The 24,674-nt window shown below is 41.9% G+C and overlaps 1 protein-coding gene across 5 annotated transcripts in view; it reads right to left on the reverse strand.

Annotated features, from left to right (window-relative positions):
• FRMD4A (FERM domain containing 4A) overlaps positions 1-24,674 on the reverse strand; it is a 573,879-nt gene that overhangs the window by 302,399 nt on the left and 246,806 nt on the right. Inside the window, exon 1 of one of the 5 annotated variants that reach the window (XM_036908066.2) lies at positions 21,051-21,434. The exons of 2 other annotated variants lie outside the window; for them this stretch is intronic. In XM_036908066.2, coding sequence (XP_036763961.2) covers positions 21,051-21,116 — 66 coding nt within the window. In that variant the 5' untranslated portion in view covers positions 21,117-21,434. Of the gene's footprint in view, positions 1-4,717; positions 4,862-21,050; positions 21,435-24,674 lie in introns of those variants that run through there. 2 more of the 5 variants (XM_036908065.2, XM_036908067.2) reach the window with 2 other exon arrangements.

Here is a 24,674-nt window from a genome sequence, read left to right on the forward strand (position 1 = left end):
TGGGGACACATAGTCTAAAAGAGAGGAACCATTGCCTTGTTTTGTGCTCAGCTGGATAGCTGCCATCTGGTGCAGGATGGCAAAGCCCTGGAGGTTCTGACCATTTGAATAGAAGTTTCCAGTCCTGCTTTGCACACTAGCCTGGGGAATGAAAACTCTTGAGTGGCACCAGAAGCAATAGCCTTTCCACTATGCAATCTCATTGGCCAAGTTGGGAAGTCAGTGGTTAAACTTGACATAAACTACTGTAAGAAATAAATGTCAGTTCACCAAGTTTGGGTCATTTAAAGTTGCATGGGACTAACCATCATGGGGAAAATGGCCTTTGACATTCACCCAGAATTTCCTGCCTGACCTTAGTCCATTTACGTACCAATGGATGTTTATGAACCAGAAGACTGGAGTCCCTGATGGTCCTGTTCTTTTCTCCAGAGAGGTGTCTATTTATAGAAGGAACAAACCCTGTGCAGGATGAGGGGGTTGGATAATAATATGTGTGAACACACTGATCTGTCTGAACAGTTTCTTGGCTGTCTGCTTTCAATGGTAATAAATATCCACTAAAAGCCGTCTGCTGCATGTGTTTTGGTAAAGTCTCACACTTCCCTGAATGAATACATTCAGAATGTAAGCACCACACACTTGACTATAGAGACTCTGTTGTATCCTGAATTCTTAAGTTATGCAGCTTAGCAGCTGTGATAATGTAATGGTTTGCAAAATAATAGACTGGCAATACGTCAACCTGAAATAACACATCAAATAATGAATAATGTGGGTGCAAAAAGGTTTAATTTATACTGCGTTAAAAATACTGCTACAGAAATATCACACCATTTTGGTCTTTCCAAGACAAAAAAGAAACCCTTTCACTTCAATATTCAAACAATGGTTGTAAAAGAGAATTCCTTCTTCTTTCTTTTTTTTCCCCCAACAAAAATGTCCAATTTACGTTACTCTGTGAAGAGCCATATAATGTGAGTCTGGTCAGTTATTCACAAACACATTTTATTCTATTTTAAGATATACAGTCTGATCTCAGAGTTCATAATAAATAGGAGAAGAGTATTTGTCTACTCAGTTTATATTAATATTTAAGAGTGAACACATTTTCCACTGGCAATAATGGGACTTGGGGAAATTTAACACGAGAAGTGAGGCCGTTTCTGTTTATATCTTAATTCTGATCCTCTTCCCAAATTTTATCACTGAGGGAAGCCTTTAAGAACTTTTAGCTTTCACTCATTCATCTAGCAAATATTTATTACACTCCTGTTACGAACCAGGGACCAAGATGTGTTTCTTGCCCTCAAGAAGCTTGTTAGCATACAGAGAACTGACATGATAGAGACTAGGGGAGTCAAAGTGGGATCTGTGTTATTGTAAGGGAAATGCAGAGTGCTAGGGGTTCCCAAAGGAAGAGCACTTACTCATACTTAGGGAGGCGACAGGGCATCTGGAAAGGCTTCCCACAGGATGTTACTTTTAGGCTGAAGGAAATGGAGGGTGGCAGCACTGAGCATGGGGCAGACAAAAGCACATGCAAAGGCCCTGAGGCGGGGGAGAGGACAGCAGTGTGGGCAATTGCGGCCATGTTCAGTAAGGTTGGAATCTAACATGCCCGGGAAAGCCGAGGCCGGAGAGGGTAGCGGGGCCCCGATTTTGAAGGGCCTGTAATCACATTTAAACATTATTACTTCTCTTGAGGCAGGGAACCACATAAGGGTTTTGAGTAGATGGGTGACACCGTCCCATCTGTTTTAGAAAGATCACACTGGCTACAACATGCAGCGAGATTGGGGAATGGGACAAAGAATGGCAACTTCGAAAGTGAAAGAGGATGGTGGCCTGCATCACAGAATGGGAAGGAGCAGCTGGGAGTGTCAGACATTCTGAAGCCAGAACTCAGCATGCAGTGACCCATTAGATGGGAGGCCAGACATGGAGGAGGCAGGGGAGATGCCTGGGCTCTGATCTCGGTGTCCAGATAGCTGGCGCTGTTAGAGAAGGAACAGGACTGTGGGCAGGATGGCGAGTTCTTTTTAGGATACATTGAATTTGAACAAGAACTAAGATGGGTCCTCCAGCCTGCATGAATGTCTCTGTAGAGAAGACCTGATGGAAGTCTAGGTGGCATTGTTAAAAAGGTGCATTTCTTTTGTTTCAACTCAACTTCTGTGCATTTGGGAAGCAGGAGCACTTGTGTAATCCTAGACACCTAAGGCACATGACTGAGCACCCAGAAATCACTAGCTGCTCTCCTTGGCTGCTAGCCCTCTGCCCTTGGTGAGGCTTCTTTGTCTCCTCTGTGTGAGTGCTGGTGACAGGTCGGTATAACCCTTTCTCTGGGCCAGGCTGCAAAAGGTGAGGGGCTATGGGCTCAGTGACTTAGATACAAGACACCAGATTTCTGGGCTCAGTTCTGCTCTTGCTGACAATGACCCTGAGCAGAAGAGTGAACGTCCTGGCCTTGGTTTTCCCTGCTCATACATGACAAGGGTGATAACCCCGTCTTCTGTGTCACTGCAATTCCCGGTGGGAAAGTGATTAATGAATATGAAAGCCCACTAGAATCAAGACATTATAGAAAGGTGAGGTCTTACCATCACTCAAGACAATAGAAACCAACTCGAATGTCAGTTACCCTGTGGGCCACTGATGCAACTGAAAACACTGCGGTTGCCCTCAGTTCAGGCAGCTCCGAGGAGAGTGTGGTATTCCGAGTCTGCCTGAAAGCAGACGTTCTTTCCCACCCTGCCTGCCTCCTTTTATGTAAATGTATGACCCTGATTCTGAAAATTGTCATAAATCAGTATGAACATCCAACTGGAATCAACATGACATTGTCTATTCCAATGAGTTGCTCTCTTCTTTTCAGTGGGGTTGACAAGGCAGGCCCAGCAAGAATGCAAGGGCACCCTTCTTGTGAGAGATGATACCAGCCCCACCAGCAGCAATTAATAGGATGGCTGATTCCCCAGCGGTGGGCTCACTCCCCTTGAGGGCCTAGAGACTTTCAGATCAGACTCCTAAGACCATGTAGCACTTGTTGTCCAAGGATAGAAAACAGGCCTGTGTGATTTCAGTATAAGTATATGCCAAATGGCAACAGACGTGTTGTATATATGACACGATGTTCATACATTTTCAGCTTTTCTTAAGTTGGTAAAGAATGAATAATAGAAATGGTAACTGCATATATCTGGATTTATTAAATACATTTGATTTATTGAGCATCCATCTGGAGATGCTAATGGTTAGAGGTTACCTGGTTACTATGGAATTTCTGTACAGGCTAACACTCTCCTTAGTATTATCATATACAACTCCAGTGTGTGCAGCTCGCATTTCTAAGTATTTGTGATCAGAATGCATTATATAAACTTAGTTACCATAAAAGTCAAACATTTTTCAACAGAACCTAAAACCACATTCAATGTAAGCCTAATAAATGTGTGACTTTTGCTAGAAATATTGGTCCTATGCTCTAAAGCTACTGGTATAAAAGGGGGCATGCAGGAGTCACTCAATATATATTAGTTGATGACCATGATATTGAGTACAAGAATTATTTCTCAAAATAAAGACCTATACACAACCAGAATGGGAAGTGAAATTACTTTCATTATTACCCAAATGGCAGAAAAGGTGTAACAACTCATCAAGAGTCAGGAAATCAACTCCACTTGGAGTCTAAATAGCCCCTCATATTTTTAAAGCTTTAATTATGTTTTCTATAAATTTAAAAATCACTGAGTAGAAGTATACACAGCAGAAACAGTCACTTGAATTAAACTTCATTCCCCTTAATAGGATGTGGTAGGCTGCTTATCTATTCAGAGGGCCTCTGTGGTGCTATTTGCCTTATTGGTCTTGGATTACACCTTCACCCCAGATGCCTCAGTAGGTGTCCACAGCTCAGCTCACACAGAGGGCCTGCCATGATTCAAATGAGGGCTTTTGAGGTTTCTGAGACCCACAAACCCTTCTATCCCTGCAGGCGTGTGGAGATGCTGTCCCCACACCAATGAGCCCAATATCCAAGGAAAATGAGTTTGCATTAACTACAGTCATCCCCCAAACTGCAGGAGTCACTCCAGAGAAGGACAAGTCCTTATTGTTGTTTTACAGGATTGTCTCTGCCAGGGGTTACCATAAAGGAAGCATGTTTCAGAGAATGAACAGAGTAATTTTGAGCAGAAACCTACTAAAAAAAAACCCCCAAATGATAGCAAGGCATCTGAAATAACAACACAACAGCAGAGGGTATTGTAATCAACCAGGTGCTAATTTAAGCCCTCAAAGCACTGAAGTTCTCTGATATCATTGCCACTTTTTTTGAAGACACTGTCACCCAGCACAGGAAATTTGCAGCCCTGCTGCACTAACAGATCTGTTTTGCAGCCCCAGTGCTTTCCTTGACAGACACTCACATCTCCCATACCCATTCCCGAGGGCAGTCCCCCCCTACCTTTCCCCATATTTCGTCTCTAATATCCCCTACCACATGCACAGCTGACAAAAATTTCTGCTTCCAGTTTCTCATTATCTGTTAAGAAAAAATTACATTTGACATTGTACACTACAGTCCCAGGAATTTGAATTTTTCAGGAAAATAGGACTACCAAAAGGAATGCTATGTACAATGAAAACAAACATCCCCCTTTCTTAGTAGCAACTGTTCCATGGAAAATAAACAGCCCGCCACGTTGCTTACCCTCTCCACGCTGCGTCTTCTCAGAGATCCATAAGGAATTTTCAGTAAAAGTCTTTGGGATCTATTTGGAGCCACTGCAGCCTGAACCACCATGGTGTAGAGCTGTGTGCGCGTTCGTGTTAGCGTGTGTGTGTGTGTGTGTGTGTGTGTGTGTGTGTGTGTGTGTGTGTTCCCAGCAAAAGGAGAGACGGAGGCTTCCTCAAAACCAAGTTATGGTCTCCTGGAGGTTTCCCAAATATCAAATAACTGAAAGAGTTTTTATTTCGACCATATGAGTCAAGATGTGGTTTGTCGGAAAGTGGGGGGATGGGAAAGAAGAAAAATAGCCCAAGTTCTGCAACTTGAGCGTGCCTTTGGCAGCACAGCTTTGAGCCCTCCTGTCTGTCCGATGTGTCTCAGTCCCTCAGTGAGATTGCATGTCCTAGAGCGGGCAGGCGACTCTTCGGGGGAGAGTGATCCAGAAATGTCAACTTTGCTTCTCGTGGCTGCACATGGTAACCAGGTCAGTTGTCTAATCAAAGCTCTATCAGACGAATTATTCATTCCATCACGTGACTCCAAAGCCCCTCGGCTGTACAGTAGGTCACATGCTCACCTTAAAAAGACTATTTGGAATATCACCATCTGGTGCAGAGATTAATGTGAAATCCTGCATTCTGATTTTACTCTCTCCAGAACACAGGAAAAATATTTGCACACCAGTGACATAAGGCACTGGGGACTTGGTGTGGGTTTCTGTGGGGGCGTCCCTCTTCACAGTCATAAATTATATGTATGACCCTGAGAGTCAGACATGCATATCTGTTTTTTCCCTCCTTTCTAATGCATCAAAAACAAATGTAGGCATATGATTAATTATATATGTGAATGTAGTCCACAAAGATGAAGCATGAGAGAAGGAAAAACATGTTTGCACCACTTGGTTCAGATGAATAAAATCAAATATACCAGACAGACGTGCATTTGCAACCTCCTCATTTAAATGTTTGTGTTATAGAACATTTATTTTTATGTGTGCCAGTAAACATGAAGACATTATGTTTGATTTTATGAGGTTCTGTAAAAGGACTATCTAAGCTCAGATTCTACCATGGCATCTGCCTATTTTCTAATCATATTGTAAAATTCCAGATCAAACAACCCTCTCTGACAGACCATACACAAGGTCTAAAATGATAACTTTTCTGTAATGTCTTGTAACGGACACATTGTTCACTTATGCTCCCCCACATCTGTACTCCTGAAATCTATGTATTTCCAGAGAAGAGAAAATTACAATGATGAAAACAGTAAGGGGCTTCCAGGACTGGAGGTGTTTTAATTTTTTCCTTTGTGACCTACTTCTACAGCACTATTCTTCTCTGTCCTGGATTTTATGAAAGGGATGCGTTTCCTGTACAGTAATTTGCATGCCTTTTGGTATGAGCTTGGGTATCACTCATGTGCTTTGGGAACCAGCTTGTGTTTACTCTCTACAAACCAGTTTACTGAAAACGATGAAAAAGAAAGTTCTGCTTATTCAAAGAATTGACTAGGAAGTGGGGGTGGGTGCAAGGGGAAGAACTGGAGGTTTGCACTGCTAGAAAAGGAAAAAGGCGCTCCACGGGGATGCAGGTGGGGCCAGGTGGGAAGGATGGGCGTGGGGCTTCGGTGGCCTCACACGGACACATATTAAGAGGCAGTTAAAGAAAGCATCAAGCTGATGTGGGAAATTCCAAATACACAACAATCGGGCTTTGTTTATAATTGGTTCCACATGTGCAGCTGGAGTTAGAGTGAAAGAAGGCGAGAGACAGGGAAAGACGGAAAGTTCTTCGGCAAGCTATGCACAGGGTCCCTAGTGAGGCGGTTTCGGCTCACATACCTTTTTCCCTCTTTCCCACTTCCTTCCTGCACTGCCTGGTTTCAAACTATTTTGGGTTGGAAATAAATCTGGACTGATAGCCAACTATTTGGCCAAATCACAGAAGCTCTTTCCTTTATAAAACCCCACTTGACAATGTCACGGTTTTGAACAAAGGATAGGCACATTTTCAAAACACTCATTTGTTCGGAGTCTTGGGATTTTTTTCCCTTCCAGTGCCATTTGAGAGGGGCAATGAATCAGATCAATTGAGAAGTCACTGTCTCTCTCCCGACCCAGGCCAGGGCAAAGCCCCTGGGAGCTGAATTTATTTATATTTGACTAAATGCAACTTCCTGTTTCCCAGGAGTATTAATGAGTGTTTCACTGAAGAGCTTAAGGCTTCATGGCATAGTTCAGACCATAAGGGACACTTTGATGAACTAAGTGCAAATAAAACAAAAACATGTGCATTTGATTAAGGTTAAAATACATATAGAAGAGAATGTTAATGGAAACAGAAATAGCCCTGGGCCAGACTCCCACACATTTGAGCCCAGCACATTCTATCCCCCCTGCGGAGTGGGGAGCAGGGTCATTTCTCATATCAGCACTGACGCCTCTGCCCAGCTAATGGAGAGGAGGGGGTGGCTCAGGAGCCCTCCCCAGGCCCCATGAAGTAGATGGCCATCTCCTCAGAGAGATTTGAAGGCTCTCAAAGGTCAGCTTGTCCAAAACTATCTTTCTGATTGTCACTATGGACGTTTGAGATTTTCACATTTAAAATTATTGAGTCTAATGTATTTAATTCTAAAAGGCCATTGTTATAATACAAATATGTTTACTGGGAGGGGATATGCATTCATATCTTTACAGATATAACCACTTTAGGACAGGTGAGAGGCAATAACTTAGTTACTGAGTACCCACCAGTTGCCAGGCACCTTGCTAGAAGTTCAAAGGCTGTATGAAGGGTGGAAATGAGTTGCATTATCCATATTTTGCAGGTGATGAAACTGGGGCTCATAGAGGTTTGGTAAGTTGACGAAGGGGGCACAACCAGGACTGTCAGGGTTCAGATGGAAACAAAGGCAGTTTGTTTGACTTCAGGGCCCAGCTTGGTCCCTGATATTTTTACTGGTCATAGAGGTCATTATCAGATTATGGCAGATTAGACATCCAGAAAGAAGATACATCCATGGGGCCCAACAGGGAAATGGAAAAATTTCTGTCTTTGAAAGAGAGAGAATTTAAATACTGGAGATGATAGAAGTGCTGCTTTGATGTCCCTTGGAACTAAGCCCGGGACGAGCCGGAGCTGGGGAGGCAACACAGTGGAAGCTGGCACAACCCCTGGCCTGAGGGGTAAAGGGAGGAGCCGAATTATGAGAGCCCAGGGAGGGCCAGGGTCACCTGGTCCAGCTGGAGCCCTTGGGGCCCATGGGTGGGACCCCACCACTGGGGAGCCATCGGCCAAGGCCAGGTGGAGGTAGCAGGAATGGCCTGCTGCTCACTTTCTATTCCTTCCAGCCTTGCACCAGCGTCTTCCATGCACAGAAGCCAGTCAACTGACATGGAGCTGTGGAAGCAGCCATATAAGCATATAAGCAGGGGAAGGAAAAAGTGAGGAATAGGTCTGACCCAGGACCAGCACTGAGGAGCCAGAGACATTGGAATGAAGGACAGAGAGACAGTGAATTAGAAGTAAATGAAAGACAGCAGGAAGGCAGGAGGAAAACATCTGGAACAGAGTATTACTTAAAGAAAGCCTGTTTTTGCCAGGATGGTGGATGGTAGGGTTTCCCGTGCATGCGGAGAACAGGGTAATGGCCACGGGGCAGATGGAGAAAATGCTAGAGGGCTGTGGAGTCAGTGGATCCTGCAGGACATGGGGTGAAGAAGACAGCCTTCTGTTCTAGCATCCCTGGAGCTGCTGCTTTTGATGTCTCTTGGAGCCAAGCACTCCATGCTGGTGAAATTTTTTGTTTGTTTTGAACATTTCCTTCCCATCTTAGCGCAAATGCTTACATTCAAACTCTGGAATGAAAATGCCTAGGGATCAACTGACCCATATTTCAGGAAAATCAATGGTTTTGATGCACCAAAGCAAGATGTATTAAATTAAATGGGTGTTCTTGGTCCTGAATAGCAGGAGGCAAAAGATGGGATTTTGGAGGAGGGCCTGTCTGAGAGAAAGTATTTTGCAGCTCTAGTGCTGTTGGAGAGGGGAGCAGTGTGGGAGGCAGGGTGGGGGCTGGGGGACAAGCAGGTGCAACAGCCAGCTCACACACTGGTCTAAGCACTGCGACGGGGCACCTAAGCAGCCATGGAAGGTGGTGATCTCCTGCCAGCACACTGAGCTCTGGGCACTGCAGCTTCTTTCCCAGGCTGAGCCTGACCTACTGGCCTCCAGTGTTTTTCCCAACCATTGGTCCAGTGCCCGAGATGCCCATCTGTGAGCCCAAGTGCATTAGCCCTCTGAAGGGCCATTTGATGGACATCTTTACTCCCACTTGGAACTCACTGGCTCTAAGTAAATGCATTTACACTGCTTTATTTTGTTCACTTGGCAGAATATGGAAAGGAGGGGTAATAAGACAGAGAGGTTCTGGCTGGGGAAGATGACCCAGGGCATAATGGGGAGCCACAGTGACGCTCTGGGGTTAGAGGGCAGCCTGGGGCCACTGTGAGGCCGGACAGACCCCACAATGGGCAAAGGGCAGTGAACAGAGAAGTGTGTGTGTGGGGAGTGGTGAGCTGAAGAGCCAATCAAATCATTTTGAAGAATGTTATCCCTCATCTTTTCCTTCATTTTCATGCTTTCTCTGGTAAAAGGTGAAATACCACTTACATTGGAAGCAGACACTAGAAAGCTGACAGCATAAATGCCTCTTCTAATGTCCCTCTCAAGCCATTGTTTCATGTAAATTTAGCAGGATGTAAAAAGGGCTCTTTCTCAGTTTTATTGGAGGTCTCAAAACAACAGGAGTCAGGGGAGGAGTAGGAGGAAAGGGGAGCAAGGGAGCCTGCTGCCCCTACCTCAGGCAGGCAAGCGGGCTTCCAGAAGCCCCTTGGGAGGGGAACAGGGAACTTCTCAAGGGGAAAGGGGCCAGATGAGGCAGCTGGTGATGGCCAAGGGAAGGGCAGTGGTATACGGGAAGTACTTTGCCTTCCATCATCTTGGGTCAGATGTGGAGTGCCTGACAGAGTGGGTCCTGGTCTGTCTCAGCATGCTGTCTAAAGACAAGGGACGGGGTGAAAGAGGCTGGAGGCACGGGGCCTAGGGCCAGGGGAGGGTGGAAGAAAGCCCTCACCCACACCAGGGACCTGGGGTGAGGAGTCCCAGCAGCAAGGGGGGTCAGGGTCTTCAAAGAACCCAGAAGGCACTTGGCAAGGACAGTAGCTGGGTTTACATACCTGTCAGGCCCAGAGAGAGACAGGCCTTCCTGCTCCCCATTTCTCCCAGGGCATGGCACTAGAGAAAGCTGTGCATGCAGTGAAGGCAGGTGTGCAGAGAGAACCCCCTGCCACCCACCCACTGTAGGCAGCCATCACCTGCACCAGTCCTGAGCCTTGCAGGGGAGATACTGAAAATATGAATGAAGTGTGGAGCTTTTAATCATTGTCATGCAAAATGGGTGAGAAGATAAATAGGCTGAGATGGAACCAAACGCACATACTTCTAACTAATTTGGAAAATTCCTAGAGTAGGAGTGAGGGAAGTTGGGAAGGGAACCCTGTCTTTCTTCAACTTTCCATCAGCAACTAACAGCTAACCCGGGTAATTCATGTCACATCCTATTAGAGTAAGCTGTGGCTGAGGTTATGCAAACAGAAAGACTGCCTACATCCATAATTTGTTTGAAAAGTGGCTCGTATTTAGGCCAAACACAAAACCCAGTATCGCTAAGAAAAGGAAGAAGATAGCCAGCAATACAGTTACCATATGCCCACAAACCTCATATGCCCAGGCCTGTGAGATGATCTACAGTTCACCTGAGCAGGAGAATTAGGTTTCCTTTGGTTTTAAGTAAGGGTTGCCCTAATGCAGCATGAGGTTGGCATTATCCATCTCTGGACAGACTTTTCCTCCTACTAAGGCATTTGGAAGGAACTGTAGGTATGGTTGTAGCTAGTTTGGGTAAGCAGATAAATTTTTCCTTCCCTTCTCTGCTCATCCTTCCTTCCTCCCTCCCCTCCTCTCTCTCTCTCCCCACCAGGCTTCCCTTTTCTACTTAGGCTACACTGTTGGCTTCATTTAATAGTTCTCCATGTGCAGCCAGGCAAAGAACAGAAGTTTAAACCAAAAACTGTTCACTTTGATGCCTGCTTATCATTGCTGGTAGAGGCTGGTGGACTAGGATGAGTCTACAGCTGGTTCCTGAGAGTACACTGTTTATGCTCCTCTTGTGTTCAATATCAACCTCTATGATACTGGCCTTGTCTTTGTCTAAAACAATTTTATTATTTCCTCTTATTGCTTCTTCTGCATCATTCATTCAACAATTATCTTATAGGATGTCTAATAAAATAACAGCAACCTCTTTATATGGCACAGCATATCACAGGCACTACTCTAATGGCTTTCAAATATTTATATTACTTTAGTTCTTGCAACACCCTATCAAAGAGGCCCTCTTATCTTCCCTAGTGAAGAAGAAGAAGCTGAGGCACACAGAGGTGAAATAACCCACCCAGGGTCACACTGTAAGTGGCTTCAGAGTCTGCTACCTGCTGCCATCTCCCATATGGCTACTATGTATCAGGGGCTTAACCAAGAACTGAGGATTCTGGGAACTCTGGCTTTCTGAAGAGTTTTTATTTGTTCTAAACTTAACTTTTCTCCTTTATAAGGTGTCTATAGTGAACTGAAATAACCTCACCTGAGTTTGCACCAGGAAATTTACCTACCCAATAGGATGAAATGAAATAATGTTTATGAAAGTTCTTTGTAAATGCCTGGCAGGTGCATGTACACACACACACACACACACACACACACACACACACACACACACACACGGTTTGTTTCCACTCTCAATTCTGCAGTTTTCCTGTTGCCTCTGTTGACACACCAGCCTTACTGGACCTCACCATCCATCTCTCTGCTCAATATACATGTTCTGCTATGACATCCATGTTTCATCCATCTGAATTCCTTGAAGGTCATACAGCTTAGCCACACATTCTGGATGGTAAAGAGGCTTCTTCTTGGACCTTTGAGAATAACTTATTTAGTATGTTTCATTTGAGTAACTAGGAGTAGAGAATTAATTAGCTCAGAATAAGACCCTCTATCCCCATCACCTTAAAAAATACATCTTACCACAAAGGAAACCAGACCTTACATTCTTCCAGGGTAGGGAAGAAAATGCAGCAATTGTTGGATGGAAACTGCATGTTAATCAATACATGTACACCTCCAAACAAAGGCAATGGATGTCCAGAATCCCAGAATCTCCTTCACTCTTTATGGCAATGATCAAGCTGTAGAGAATGTCAAGTGGAAAATATTAATGGCCTGTGTGGGGGATTAGCCTATATTCTGCCTTAACAACCCTTGCTTCATGGATTTCAAATACCAGGCTCATGAGCATGATAGCAGGATTACTCAACTTTTCACACATGGAAAGAGGGAGCAGGTAGGGATCCCTACCTTACAAGTAGCAGATGGATTTTACTCCTTTGCACAGAGGTCCTTCACTTCTGTCTCAATATGATTTGCCCCCCATCAGAGCTCCACTTGCCCTTCCCAGCGTGAGGCTAAGTCAGGCAATCAATGGCCACAGCCTGGGATAATGGCTATTCTGCATGGGTAATAATGGCTTATTGCATGTGCAATTAGGAGTGATGTCATGCCCAGGTTTGGAGGAATCAATAAGATTGCCAGGATGCCTGTGTGATTAAGCAGGTAATAAGCTGTGCAGGGCTGACTGTATAGATTGGCTTTTGAGACCATTTTGCAAAGAATGTTTTCATGTGCTATCCATCCATGTGGATGGATTTTGATAACTAGCATTGATTTGCCATATTTTTGAAGTGCTGTTTGCACGTGGTAAACTGTGTAATTGCTCCCAGAATGGCAAAATAAATAATGTCCCTATCTATGGTATTGACAATCCAGGATTAGCTGAATATAGATTGTACACCTCCAAACAGAGGCAATGGATGTCTACTTCTGATTTTTACTAGGTTTAGCTCTCAAATTTCTGGCATTTAGCTAAAGATTGGGTGGCAAATTATCAGCTTTTAAACCTGCTTCTAATTTCTATGCTTCCTTTTTCCAGGAGAAGTTTGACATGTAATTTTCTTGAACAGGAGAATGGTTTGTCTTGGATTAAGTAATCCCTCTGGTGCTGGAAAGGAAGATGGCTTTCTTTTGGGCCATCAGATTGCTTTGTCTCCTGTGCCCAGGAATATGTCACTCTCAATGACAACTGACCATTTGCTCAGGGGTTTCTGGATAAGCCACATGGACTGTATTTTCCTTTGGAAAGAAGTACCCTAAATTGTGTGAAACAAGATGAGGCTAGACAGATAGAAGGAAACAAGACAAATACATCCACGAGGGCATTGTTGACACTTCTGGAGATAGCCCTGAAGAGTCCTTCATGCACTTTGACTGGATCTTTTGTGCTCTTTAATTTGGGTTGGTATCATGCATGTGTTTGCATGTGTGCATTTGTGTACATGCACATACATATTTCCTCTCGTGAACCCAGCAGCATTGCAGCAGCTACAGGGGCCCTAGAGTGGTGACAACTCATTATGAGACACCAGGTCTGATGTGTCCCTTTTATCTCATCTTGCAGAAGCCATGCATTCCCTCAAACCCCTCAGTGGCCCTTTGTAATCCTGGAAAGGAAGTGTCAATCTGGAAACAGCTGTTCTTGAGATAGTGGGATAACATTCTAATGAGCATGTGCTGAGCTACAAAGGAAATTCAAAGTTAATGGGACTGTGATGCAATTCAAGGGAGAAGGTTAGATGGTAAGAGTGAAGGAGGGCTTTGGGGGCAAAGAAATAGGAAAGGACTTTCTACAGTTAGGGATTAAAAGCAGATGCCTTTTCTAGGAGATGCAAAGAGAAGAAGTTGACTAAATCACCCAGTGCCTGTCTTGCATCAGGCATGGCCCTGGGCACTGGCTCTAAATTACCTCTTTTAAATCTTCATTACAATCCTGTAAGCTGTGTTGTATTAGCTATATTTTATTGATGAGGAATTCAAAGCTCAGAAAGCTCAGAAAGGTTAAAGGCTTGCTGACAGTCACACAACTAGGATGAAAATATATCAGAGCATTTTGTTCTTCTTAACACAGCTTGCCCTCAGGATAAAATATTTTACCAGAGCCTAAACGATCGGGGTTTGATCAGAACCTAACCTACCTATGGGAAGGGAAATACCCAATTCTTGCCCCCTCCACTCACCCTTTCACACTTAAGGGGTAAAAAAATCCTGAGAAACACTGGTGAAGTTCACAGTCCAAGGGCCCAGGCTCACTAAGACACTGAGACCTGTCATCGGGCTATAGAATGCCTCTCCTCCCCACCCACCACCACATTACTGAAGGCCTATTTACCACAGTTCCTCTCACATAGTACATCACTCCCAAAATTGAAAAGCAGAAAAAAAGACTGAAAAAAAAACATTAAACTATCCAAGAACTGTGGGACAGCCGCAAAATGTGTAACCTATGTGTGACAAGAATAGAAGGAGAAGAGAGAGAGGAACAGAAGCAATACTTGAAGGAATAATGACAGAGAATTTCCCTAAGAAATTTCTTTCCCTAGAAAGCTCAGAGAACACTGAAAAAGATAAATGTCGACAAACACCATAAAACAACAACAGTCCCCAAAAAGCTGCCCTCATGTGTATCATAGTCAAACTTCAGAGGATCAAAGATCAAGTCTGAAAGAAGCCAGAGGAAAAAAACACCTTACCTACAGAGCAGTGAAGATAAGGATCACATTGGCTTTAACCCTTAGAAACAGGCAAGCAAGCAGACAGTGGAGGTAAATATTTGAAGTGTTGAGAGAAAAAAAACTCACCAACATAGAATTCTGTATTCGGTGAAATTGTCTTTTAAAAGGGAAGGAGAAACTAAGATTTGCTCAGATAAGCACAATTTAAGGGAATCTATTGCCAGCAGACTTGTTTGTGAGAAATATTAAATTCTCTCCTCAAAGAGAAGGAAAATCACATAAGTTGAAAACTTGGGCCTACATAAAGGAGGAGCACCAGAGAATGAATAAATGTAGGTAATATTTTTTTTATTTTACTCATTCCTAATTTAACATTTTGTTCAAACTAATAATAGCAACAATGTATTTGATTATGTAATGCATATATATAAATACACACATATGTGTGGGTGGTGTGTGTGCACAAGTAAAATAAATGCCAATAATGATACAAGGGATATGAAGGAAAAGGAATTAGGATATTTTGTTATTGTAAGGCATTTGCACTTCCTGTGAAGTGGTATAGTGTTATTTCAAAGTGGACTTGTATTAGTTGTAAATGTGTATTGCAAACTCTAGGGCAACCATGAAAAAAAGAAGTATAATTGATAGACTAAGAAAGGAAGGAAAATGGAATAGTATAAAAATACACTCAATTGAAATCACAAAAGGCAGAAAAAGAGTAGAAGACAAAAAAAAAAGGAACAAAGAATAAGGATAACAAATAGAAACAGCAACAAATATTGTTAAGTATCAATAATTATTTCAAATGTCAGTGCCTAAGTACACCAATTAAGAAACAGAGATTATCAGAGTGGATCAAAATACAAGACCCAACTATATGTTTTCTATAAGAAGCCCACTTTACATACAAAGATACATATAGATATGAAGTAAAGGGTTGGAGAGAGACACTATGTAAACACTAACTAAAAGAAGGTGGGAGAAGCTACATTAATTTCAGACTCAGCAGATTTCAGAGCAAGTAAAATTATCAGGGATAAAAAGGAGCATTACATAATGATAAATGGGTCAATTCTATAAGAAGTTATAACAACTCTTAACATGTATCCCCTAACAACAGAATGTCAAAATATGTGAGGCAGAGACTGATAGAACTGCAGGAAGAAAAAGATAAACCCACTATTATAGGTGGACACATCACTACCCCTCTATCAAAAATTGACAGATCCAACAGCCAGAAATTCAGCAAGGGCATAGCTTTCCTTACTCAACAACACCATCAATCAACTGGATGTAATGGACATCTATAGATTACTTCATCCAGCTAAAGCAGAATACATATTCTTCTCAAGCTCACATGGAACATTTACCAAGATAGACCATTTTTTGGGACACAAAATACACCTTAAAAAATTTAAATATTAGAAATCATACAATATCTTTTCTCAGACTACAGTAGAATTAAACTAGAAATCAATAACAAAAAGATAGTTGGATAACAACCAAATACTTGGAGATTAAACACTATGTTCTTAATAACATGGATCAGATAAGAAATATAAAGAAAAATTTTAAAAATATTTTGAACTAAATTAAACTGAAACACAACTTATTCAAATCTGTGGTATGTGTGTAAGCAGTGCTTAGAGGGAAATTTATAGCATTTAATGAATATATTAAAAAATAAAAGAAGATCTAAAAACCAATCATATAGGTTCCCACCTGTGAAAACAGAAAAAGAAGAGCAAAGTAGCAAAGAAACTAGAAGAAAAGGAACAATAAAAATTAGAGCAAAAATCAATGAAGTTGAAAACAGAAAACCAATGAAACCAAATATGGGTTCTTTGAAAAGATCAATAAAGTCAATCAGCCTCTAGTGAGGCTACCTAATTAAAAAAAGAGGAGACACAAATTAATAATATCAGAAATAAAAGCAGAAATATCACTGGATCCCTTCTGGGCCAAATGGATCTCTTGAACATTAAAGGGATAATAAATATATGAACAACTCTCTGCCCACAGATTTGATAACCTAGATGAAATAGACCCATTCCTTGAAAGACAATTTGGCAAAATCCCCACAAGAAGAAAGAGAAACAATTATTAATAACTTTAAAAAACAGAAAGCATGAGGACTAAATGGTGAATTCTACCAAACATTTATGGACAACATTATACCATTCTCTACAATCCTTTCCAGAATGTAGAAACAGAGGGAATATTTCCTAATTCATTTTATGAAGACAGAATTGGTATAATATCAAAATGAAACAAAGACATTACAAGAACAGAAAACTATAGACCAGTATCTTTCATGAACATAGATGTAAAAATCATCAACAAAATACTAGCAAATTGATGCAGTGATGTATAAAGAGAATTATGTACCATGATCAAGTGGGATTTATGCCAGGTATACAAGGTTGTTTCAACATTCAAAAATTAGTATAAGCCATCACATCAAAAGGCTAAAGACAAATCACATAATAATATCAACAGATGTAGAGAAAGCATTTGACAAAATCTAAACTCATGATAAAAACTCAGTAAACTAAGAGGGTAATTTCCTCAACATGATTAAGAATATCTTCAAAAGTCTACAGCTAACATTAGACTTAATGGTGAGAAACTTGAAGGTTTCTACAATCAGGAACTAAGGTGAGGATGTCCTTGTCATCATTGCTTTTTAATATTGTATTGAAAATCCTAGCTAATGCAATAAGACAAGAAAAATAAATAAAATGTGTACAGATTGGCAAAGAAGAAATAAAACTCTTTGTACATATGACACGATTGTCCATGTAGAAAAGTTGAAAGAATTGACAAAAATACTCGTGAAACTAATAAGTGATTATGGAAAGGCTCAGGATACAAGGTTAATATATAAAACCCAATTACTTTCCTATATGCCAGCAATAAACAAGGTTATTTGAAATTAAAAATACACTACCATTTACATTAGCACCCCCAAAAGAAATACATATAATTCTAACAAAATATGTACAAGATCTATATGAGGAAATGAGAAAACTCTGATGAAAGATATTAAAGAAGAACTAAATGGAAAACTATTCTATGTTCATGGGTAGGAAGCCTCAATATTGTCAAAATGTCATTTCTTCCTAACTTGATCTATAGATTCAATACAATCTCAATCAAAATCTGAGCAAATTATTTTGTGGATATCAATAAACTGATTCTGAAGTTTATATGCAGAGACAAAAGACCCAGATTACTTCACTTAATATTGATAGAAAAAAAAATGAAGTTGGAGGGCTAACATTACCAACTTCAAGCTTACTATAAAGCTACACTAAGACAGTATGGTATTGATGCAAGAATAGACAATAGATCAATGGAACAGAGTAGAGAGTCCAGAAACAGACACACATAAAAATAGTCAGCTGATCATTGGCAAAGGAGCAAAGGTACTACAATGGAGAAAAGACAGTCTTTTCAACAAATGGTGCTGGAACAACTGAACATGCACATGCACAAAAATGAATCTACATACAGACCTTATAACCTTCACAAAAATTAACTCAGATGAATCACAGACTTTAATGTAAAACAGAAAATTATAAGACTCCTAGAAGATAACATTGGAGAAAGCCTATATGATCTTGGATATGGGGGTGCATTTTCAGATATAATACCAAGTCAAGACCCATGAAAGAAATAATTGATAAGCTGGACTTCTTAAAGTGAAAAACTGCTCTGCAAAAGACACTGCCAAAACAATGAGAAGGCAAAGCCATAGACTGGGAGAAAATATTTATATTTGTCAGATGGAAAACACATCTGATAAATGACTGGTATCCAAAATATACAAAGAACTCTTAAACTCAGCAATAAGAAAACAAACAGACTAAAAATGGACAAAAGACCTGAATAGACACCTCACCAAAGTACATATATGGCAAGTTAGCATATGAAAAGATGTTCAACATCATATCTCATTAAGGAATTGCAAATTAAGACAATAAGATACCACTACACAGCTATCAGAATGGCCAAAATCCAGACCACTGACAGCACCAAATGATGGCAAAGATGTGAAACAACAAGAACTCTTATTCATTGCTAGTGGGAATGCAAAATGGCACAACCACTTTGGCAGACAACCTGGTGGTTTCTTGTAAAACTGAACATACTATAACCATACAATCTAGCAGTTGAGCTCCTTGGTATTTACTCAGATGAACTGACAGTAATATCAACACCAAAACCTGCACATAGATGTTTACAGCAGTTTATTCATAATTGCCAAAACTTGGAAGCAACCAAGATGTTCTAGGTTCACTAGGTGAATGAATAAATAAACTGTGGTAAACCAGACAGTGGAATATTATTCAGCACTATAAACACATGAGCTATAAAGCCATGAAAAGACACAGGAAACTTATATTCATATCACTAAGTCAAAGAGGCCAATCTGAAAAAGCTACAACTATATGACATTCTGGAAAAGGCAAAACTACACAGACAGTGAGAAGATCAGTGGTTGCTAGGCTTTAGGGAAGACGGAAGGATAGGCAGGTGGAACACAGAGGATTTTTAGGGCAGTGAAACTATTGTGTTTGACACTACAATGGTGGATACATGTCATTACACATTTTTTAAAACCCAAGATACATATCTTTCAAAACTCATGGGGTGTACAAAATTCCAAGAGTGAACCATAATGTAAACTATTGGCTTTGAGTAATGATAATGTATCAATATAGGTTCTTTGACTGTAACAAATGTACCACTCCAGTGTGAGATATCCATAGTGGGAGTGGTCGTTAAGTGCATGGGGACAAGAGTACATGGGGATCTCTGCACTTTTTGCTGAATTTTCCTGTGAACCTAAAACTAGTCTAAAAAAAATTATTTGTTATTAATTTAAAAATTAGAGTGTGGGGAGGTTGATATGCAGATGATAATGGTAGGGTAAGTTGGAGGAGAAATGCTGGATTCAGGAGAATAATTAGATGGTTAGTTCCAATGAGAGGTAGTAAGGACCTAAATCAGGGCCATGAAATTATGGGTTGTATTTACAGAAAAAGATGGAGTGTGTGACTGCACTCCTTTCCAGGAGAAAGGGTGTCTGGGACGTTCCAAACAGGATTAAATATTAGAGAAATGTGGGGGAGGTGAGGGCAGTTAAGGAAAGAAGGGGAACACATTAACAACTTTGTGGTATTTAAATAAAACAACTCCCTGAGGTGATCAAGCTTACAAAAACCTTCTGTATGCCGCAGACTACCCACACACGAGACCCCCAGCCACACCCCCCACAAGTCCTACCACCACGGCAGGCAGTGGCGGCTGGGCAGAGGAAAACAGCAGTCAAACAGGCTGCCACATCCTGCTGCTCAGCCTCCACTTACTTGGTGACACAGCCATGAATCTCCTGTCACTGGAAATTCAGAAGGATTCACTTAATTCTTGACACAGTCCTCCTTAAGGCATAACTTCCCAGCCCCAAAGTTACAATGAATGAGAGTCACTGATATCCCCATACCCAGCCCTGGAAAGGGTGTTTCCCTCTGGGAATCTTGCCAGCAGGATGTTGCCTCAATTTGCAGACAAATTGTAAATCAATAAAGAAAAAATGCCCCAGACTCTCATGTTGGCCAAAATACACCATTCCCTGAAAGGTTCCTGAAAGGGACCTGGAAATATATAGTAAAACAGCCAAGCTCCACAGCCTTTTCCAGATTTGAGATGCCCACTGGCTTGTCCTGAAAATGTACCCCAGCTGCCTTTCCCAGGGCAGCACCAGTGTTGTTCTTGGAAGGAGGACACCTTTCAACTGGGTTGCCACCTGCGTGTTTCACACAGCATTAGCGCTCTAAGCCTCCATCCACACCGCAAAACCAAGATACAGCACCAACAGAAACCCTGAGAAGCAGAAAGAATGACTGTGGTTGGTTTGGGGTAGAAGTAATACTTAAGTTGCTAAGGATGCCAGGAGTTTTCAAAGACTGTAAAATCATCATAGGAATACAAGTGTCTCTGTCAGTTGCATTTTTCCTTCAAAACCAGTCATTTAAACAGCCTCATCTCATAAAATCAGTTCTAAGGAAGTCTTGATGACCCAATACCTATGACAATGGCCAGGACCAAGGTGCAGGGTCTATACTGCCCTCCACATTCTCTCTGCAAAATACAGTATTTTGAGCCCAGCTTCCTTTTTTTTTCCCTGGAATAATGGCTTCACTTCACAAACAAATCTGATTCTCCCAGGGAATGCTTATTGAAGCTGCTTTTGTCTCTTGGTAAATGTTTTATATTTCTTCAACCCATTCATTCAGACTTCTGAAAGTTACTGGATTTAAAACACTATGTATTGTAATTCTCTGCTATGCAATTTGTAGAGCCTATTCTGCACCATTCAGGCATTCAATGACTTTATAGTTTCCTCCCCCAAGGCACTTCAATAAGAAATAAGGATCCTGTGAGAATCGGAAGACTGTGGAAAAGAATCAGATTCAGTAATGGAAACAAAACTGCCAAGACTTCGTTGGTGGCAGAGAAGGGCCTGCCATCACGGAGTAAGCAATAGCCTTTACTTACAAACACATCCATGAGCAGGTGTTCCAGGGTCACTTCAAAGTCTTCCAGTTTGGCAGCTAACGTCATAGCGAACGTTCCAGTTTGCACTCAGGCCCCTCCGACAGCCCAGACCTGCAAACTTGTCAGCTCAGAAAACAAGGCTGGTGCAAATACAGTTGCAAGGCAGAATCGTGGTTAATGGCAAGTGGAAACCCTTAGAACAGAACAGAAAACTGCAGAGTGTACTACTAAAGCCTTGTAGCCAGAAATCTTTAAGGACAAATAACAAAAACCAAAAAACAATGTCTATGGTGTTATAGACCAGACTGGGACAAAGTGATGTCCCCAAGGGAGGCACCTAGCCACCACCTGCTCTCTATAACTTCACAGTTTGAGGTGCTGTGCAAAACACAGGGACCCCCAACAGCAGGTGAAAGAAAGAGACAGGGAAATGGGTGAGATGCAGCAGTGGGAAAAATGGACTAAGCCGCTGGACTCCGATATTTATAGAGCCACATGTTTCTGACTCTAGTCCATTTCTCAGTTCATTTCTGACCTTTCATAAATGGCCAGACACACTGGAGTGTATTGTAGAGCGGGGGCAGTGGGTCCCACAGAAGTTGGCTGTGACCAATGCTAGGGCAATTCACACAGACCCACCATCAATAGTTCTTTGTAAAAAAACCATCAGACCTTGTTCTGTACATGATGACAGAAAAGCACATAGTCTTGTGAAAAACAAGGAACCAAAAGTTGTGGGGGGACTAATTTTTCCTCAGAGTATTATTAGATCTCTTACACTCCCCCATCCTCTGTCTTCACCTCCTCCTCGGCAAGAGTAGATAAACATCAAGGAAAAAAACGTAATCTCTCGTGTCAACTCCTCAAGTTCCTGCCAGTCAAAAAATATCCACCATTTCTCTTTTGCTGCTTCCAAGATTTGCTTTTTTTTAACTGAAAAAATTTAATTGTGGTAAAATACACATAAAATTTGCCATCTCCCCTGTGTCCGAGTGTAGAGCTCAGCAGCTTTGAGCACACTCACATCGTGAGCCACCAGTCTTCAGGACTCTTCTCAGCTTGCAAAACTGAAACCCTGCACTCATTAAATTCCCCATTCCCCTTGTCCCCCACCATTCTGGGAACCACCATTCTACTTCCTGTCTCTGTGAATTTGAACTTTAGTTCTAGGCTATGAGCTCTGGTCTCTGACTCCAAGCAGAGTGGTGTGACCACTTAAGAGTCAATACTGACGCCAAGGAGAAGGTGACGCATGTGAAATTGAGAAGGAACTATAAATATAAAGCATCTCTGCTTTATAATAAACCTCCCCCCTTCTTGTCAGAGCTCTCCAAAGTGGGAACAGTGGAAACTCTCCAATTTAGCATCTTTCCATGAATTTTCATTTTCCCAAAGGAGGTACAGACCCACTTAATTCAGCATTTAACATTTAAACAAAATAACCATAAAGGACAAAGAAAAAAAATTGATTAAAATCATCATGCTATTCCTAAAGCAGATTTGGAATCTGTCAGAGTAGTTCAGTTTGACAATTGGTCATAAGTTGTACATAAATGTTCTCTGAGTTACGGTTTTGATTTTCTTTTTGGGCCTCTGGTAGAGGAACTAGAGTGGGCTTCATCACAGGCATCTTTGTTAGGCAGAGGCACTAGGGAGGGGGTGGCAGCACTGTGATGAATGGCTCCGATAGCCAAGAATGTACAGAAAATGGATTTCCCTGATGGGCGAATGTACATTCACAGACCCTCTTATCAGCTAGCACATTGGCCACGTCTGCTGTCACTGCAAACAGCGTCAGCAACAAAGACAACACAAGCTGACTTTTGCCATGTGGTTGCCACCTTTGGTTAAAACTATAGCTGTCCTGGAAGGTACTCAGAAAGCCAAGTGCCTTTTCTATGAGGTGAGAGAGTGCTGGGTGAACACTGGCCACATAACCAGGACACTACTGGGGGGACAGGTGTATGCACAGAGGCAGTACTGCTCTGGTTTCCTGGCAATCCCAGCAGACCCTTCAAACTCAGGTTTTCTCTAGCCCCTTTACTTATTAATTAAATTTGGACAAAATATTTTGAATATCTGGAATTTCATAAAGATAGACTGTTTATTTCATTAATCCTCTTCCTCAGGTGGACAAAGAATTAGCCAAGGGAACAGGGTTAATGTTACCCATTAAGGCAGTCAGTGTCCCACTCCCAGCAATGACTTCACATGGTTCTAAGAGCAGTCCCAGGTAGTGGCTTCTCCTGGAATATAACTAGCAAACTTCAGGGATAAGAATTCAGGGATACGTAATGTGGGTAGTATGAGTGGTTAGTTCTGGAGCTAGGGCTCTGAGGAGGATGTATCTGAGGAGAACATCCTATTTTGAGGAACAAAATCACTTTCACAGTTTCCAAAAGGGAGAAATTGACAAGAAGAGAGGTAGCATGAACACAGAAAGAGGAAATTGGCAGTGGGGGTGGATGTCACCTGGAAGAGACACTTATTATGAGTCCTGGTGTTAGCAGATGATGTGAGCCATGTGTGGTAAGTGGGCTCCTTGGAGGCAGCAGGACCCAAGCAGTCTTGAAGCAGGGAAACTGTTGAAGGCACATTATTATAAGGCAAGTTCACTGGCGTCGGTACTTAACAATATACGAAAACCTGGTAAAGGAGGGCTTGGAAAGGTTGAAAGTGGGAGTTTTTAAAGTAACTATATTCTAATTGATATTTATATTGGGTAACTGTGGAGAAATTTTATCAATGCTAAGATCGAATTGGTATATTTGTTTATTCATTTGTTCAGGCAACCTTTCTACAAATACTTCTTCAGCAACTGGACAAGATAGTGGACTCTAGGGCTGCAAAGAAGATCAAGAAATGGCTCTTTCTTCAAGACCTTACAGCCTTGAGAGATGTGGCAAGATGCGTAATTTTATACTATCTCTTTGGGGGGATATGAAAGATGAGTACACTTTCTTATTGGGGACTCTCATTCTGGGAATTGGAGAAACAGGGAGAGCTCACTGATAAAGGTGGAAGGGAGAACATCATTCCTACCCCCTGGGAAAGGCCATGAACAGGAGTGAGTGAGGGGAGAGTGCACCTCCCAAGAATGGGGTTTGTGGCATTGTGGCAGTAAAGGGCAAGGGCATGGCTGGTGGCAGTGATGGAGCCTAAGGATCTGAGCCCAGAGGCCACTGGGCTTGGGAAGGTGGCAGCCAGAGTCTCAATACTGGCAGTACAGGACCCAAAACCATCCCACAGATATCAAGTTGATGGTATAAATCTCATGTGGGAGAAAAAAAAGAATGTTAACCATTGACCAAAGCTTAGTGGCCACCTGAAAAAGATCTGGAACACACCACCATTCTGGGTCTTGCCAGTTAAGAACAATTAATCAGCAACACGCCTGACATGGTAGGCAAATACTAGAGTTTTTTCTGCACATTTCAATAACATTTGCGGGTATGTTTTTAAATTTTGATTTTCTGTCTGTTTGAATCCTGGTGGCCATCTCCTCCTCCACTGTCTGTGAAAACTCCCCAGCAGCCTCTACATTTTGGTGATAGGACTCATACAAAAGAAAGTCTTTAGAAGGGGGCAACTGGCGAATTCCGGTACAGACATGGACTCAACTCC

This window comes from Manis pentadactyla, chromosome 3 (assembly GCF_030020395.1).
Source record: "Manis pentadactyla isolate mManPen7 chromosome 3, mManPen7.hap1, whole genome shotgun sequence".
NCBI classification, from domain to species: domain Eukaryota; kingdom Metazoa; phylum Chordata; class Mammalia; order Pholidota; family Manidae; genus Manis; species Manis pentadactyla.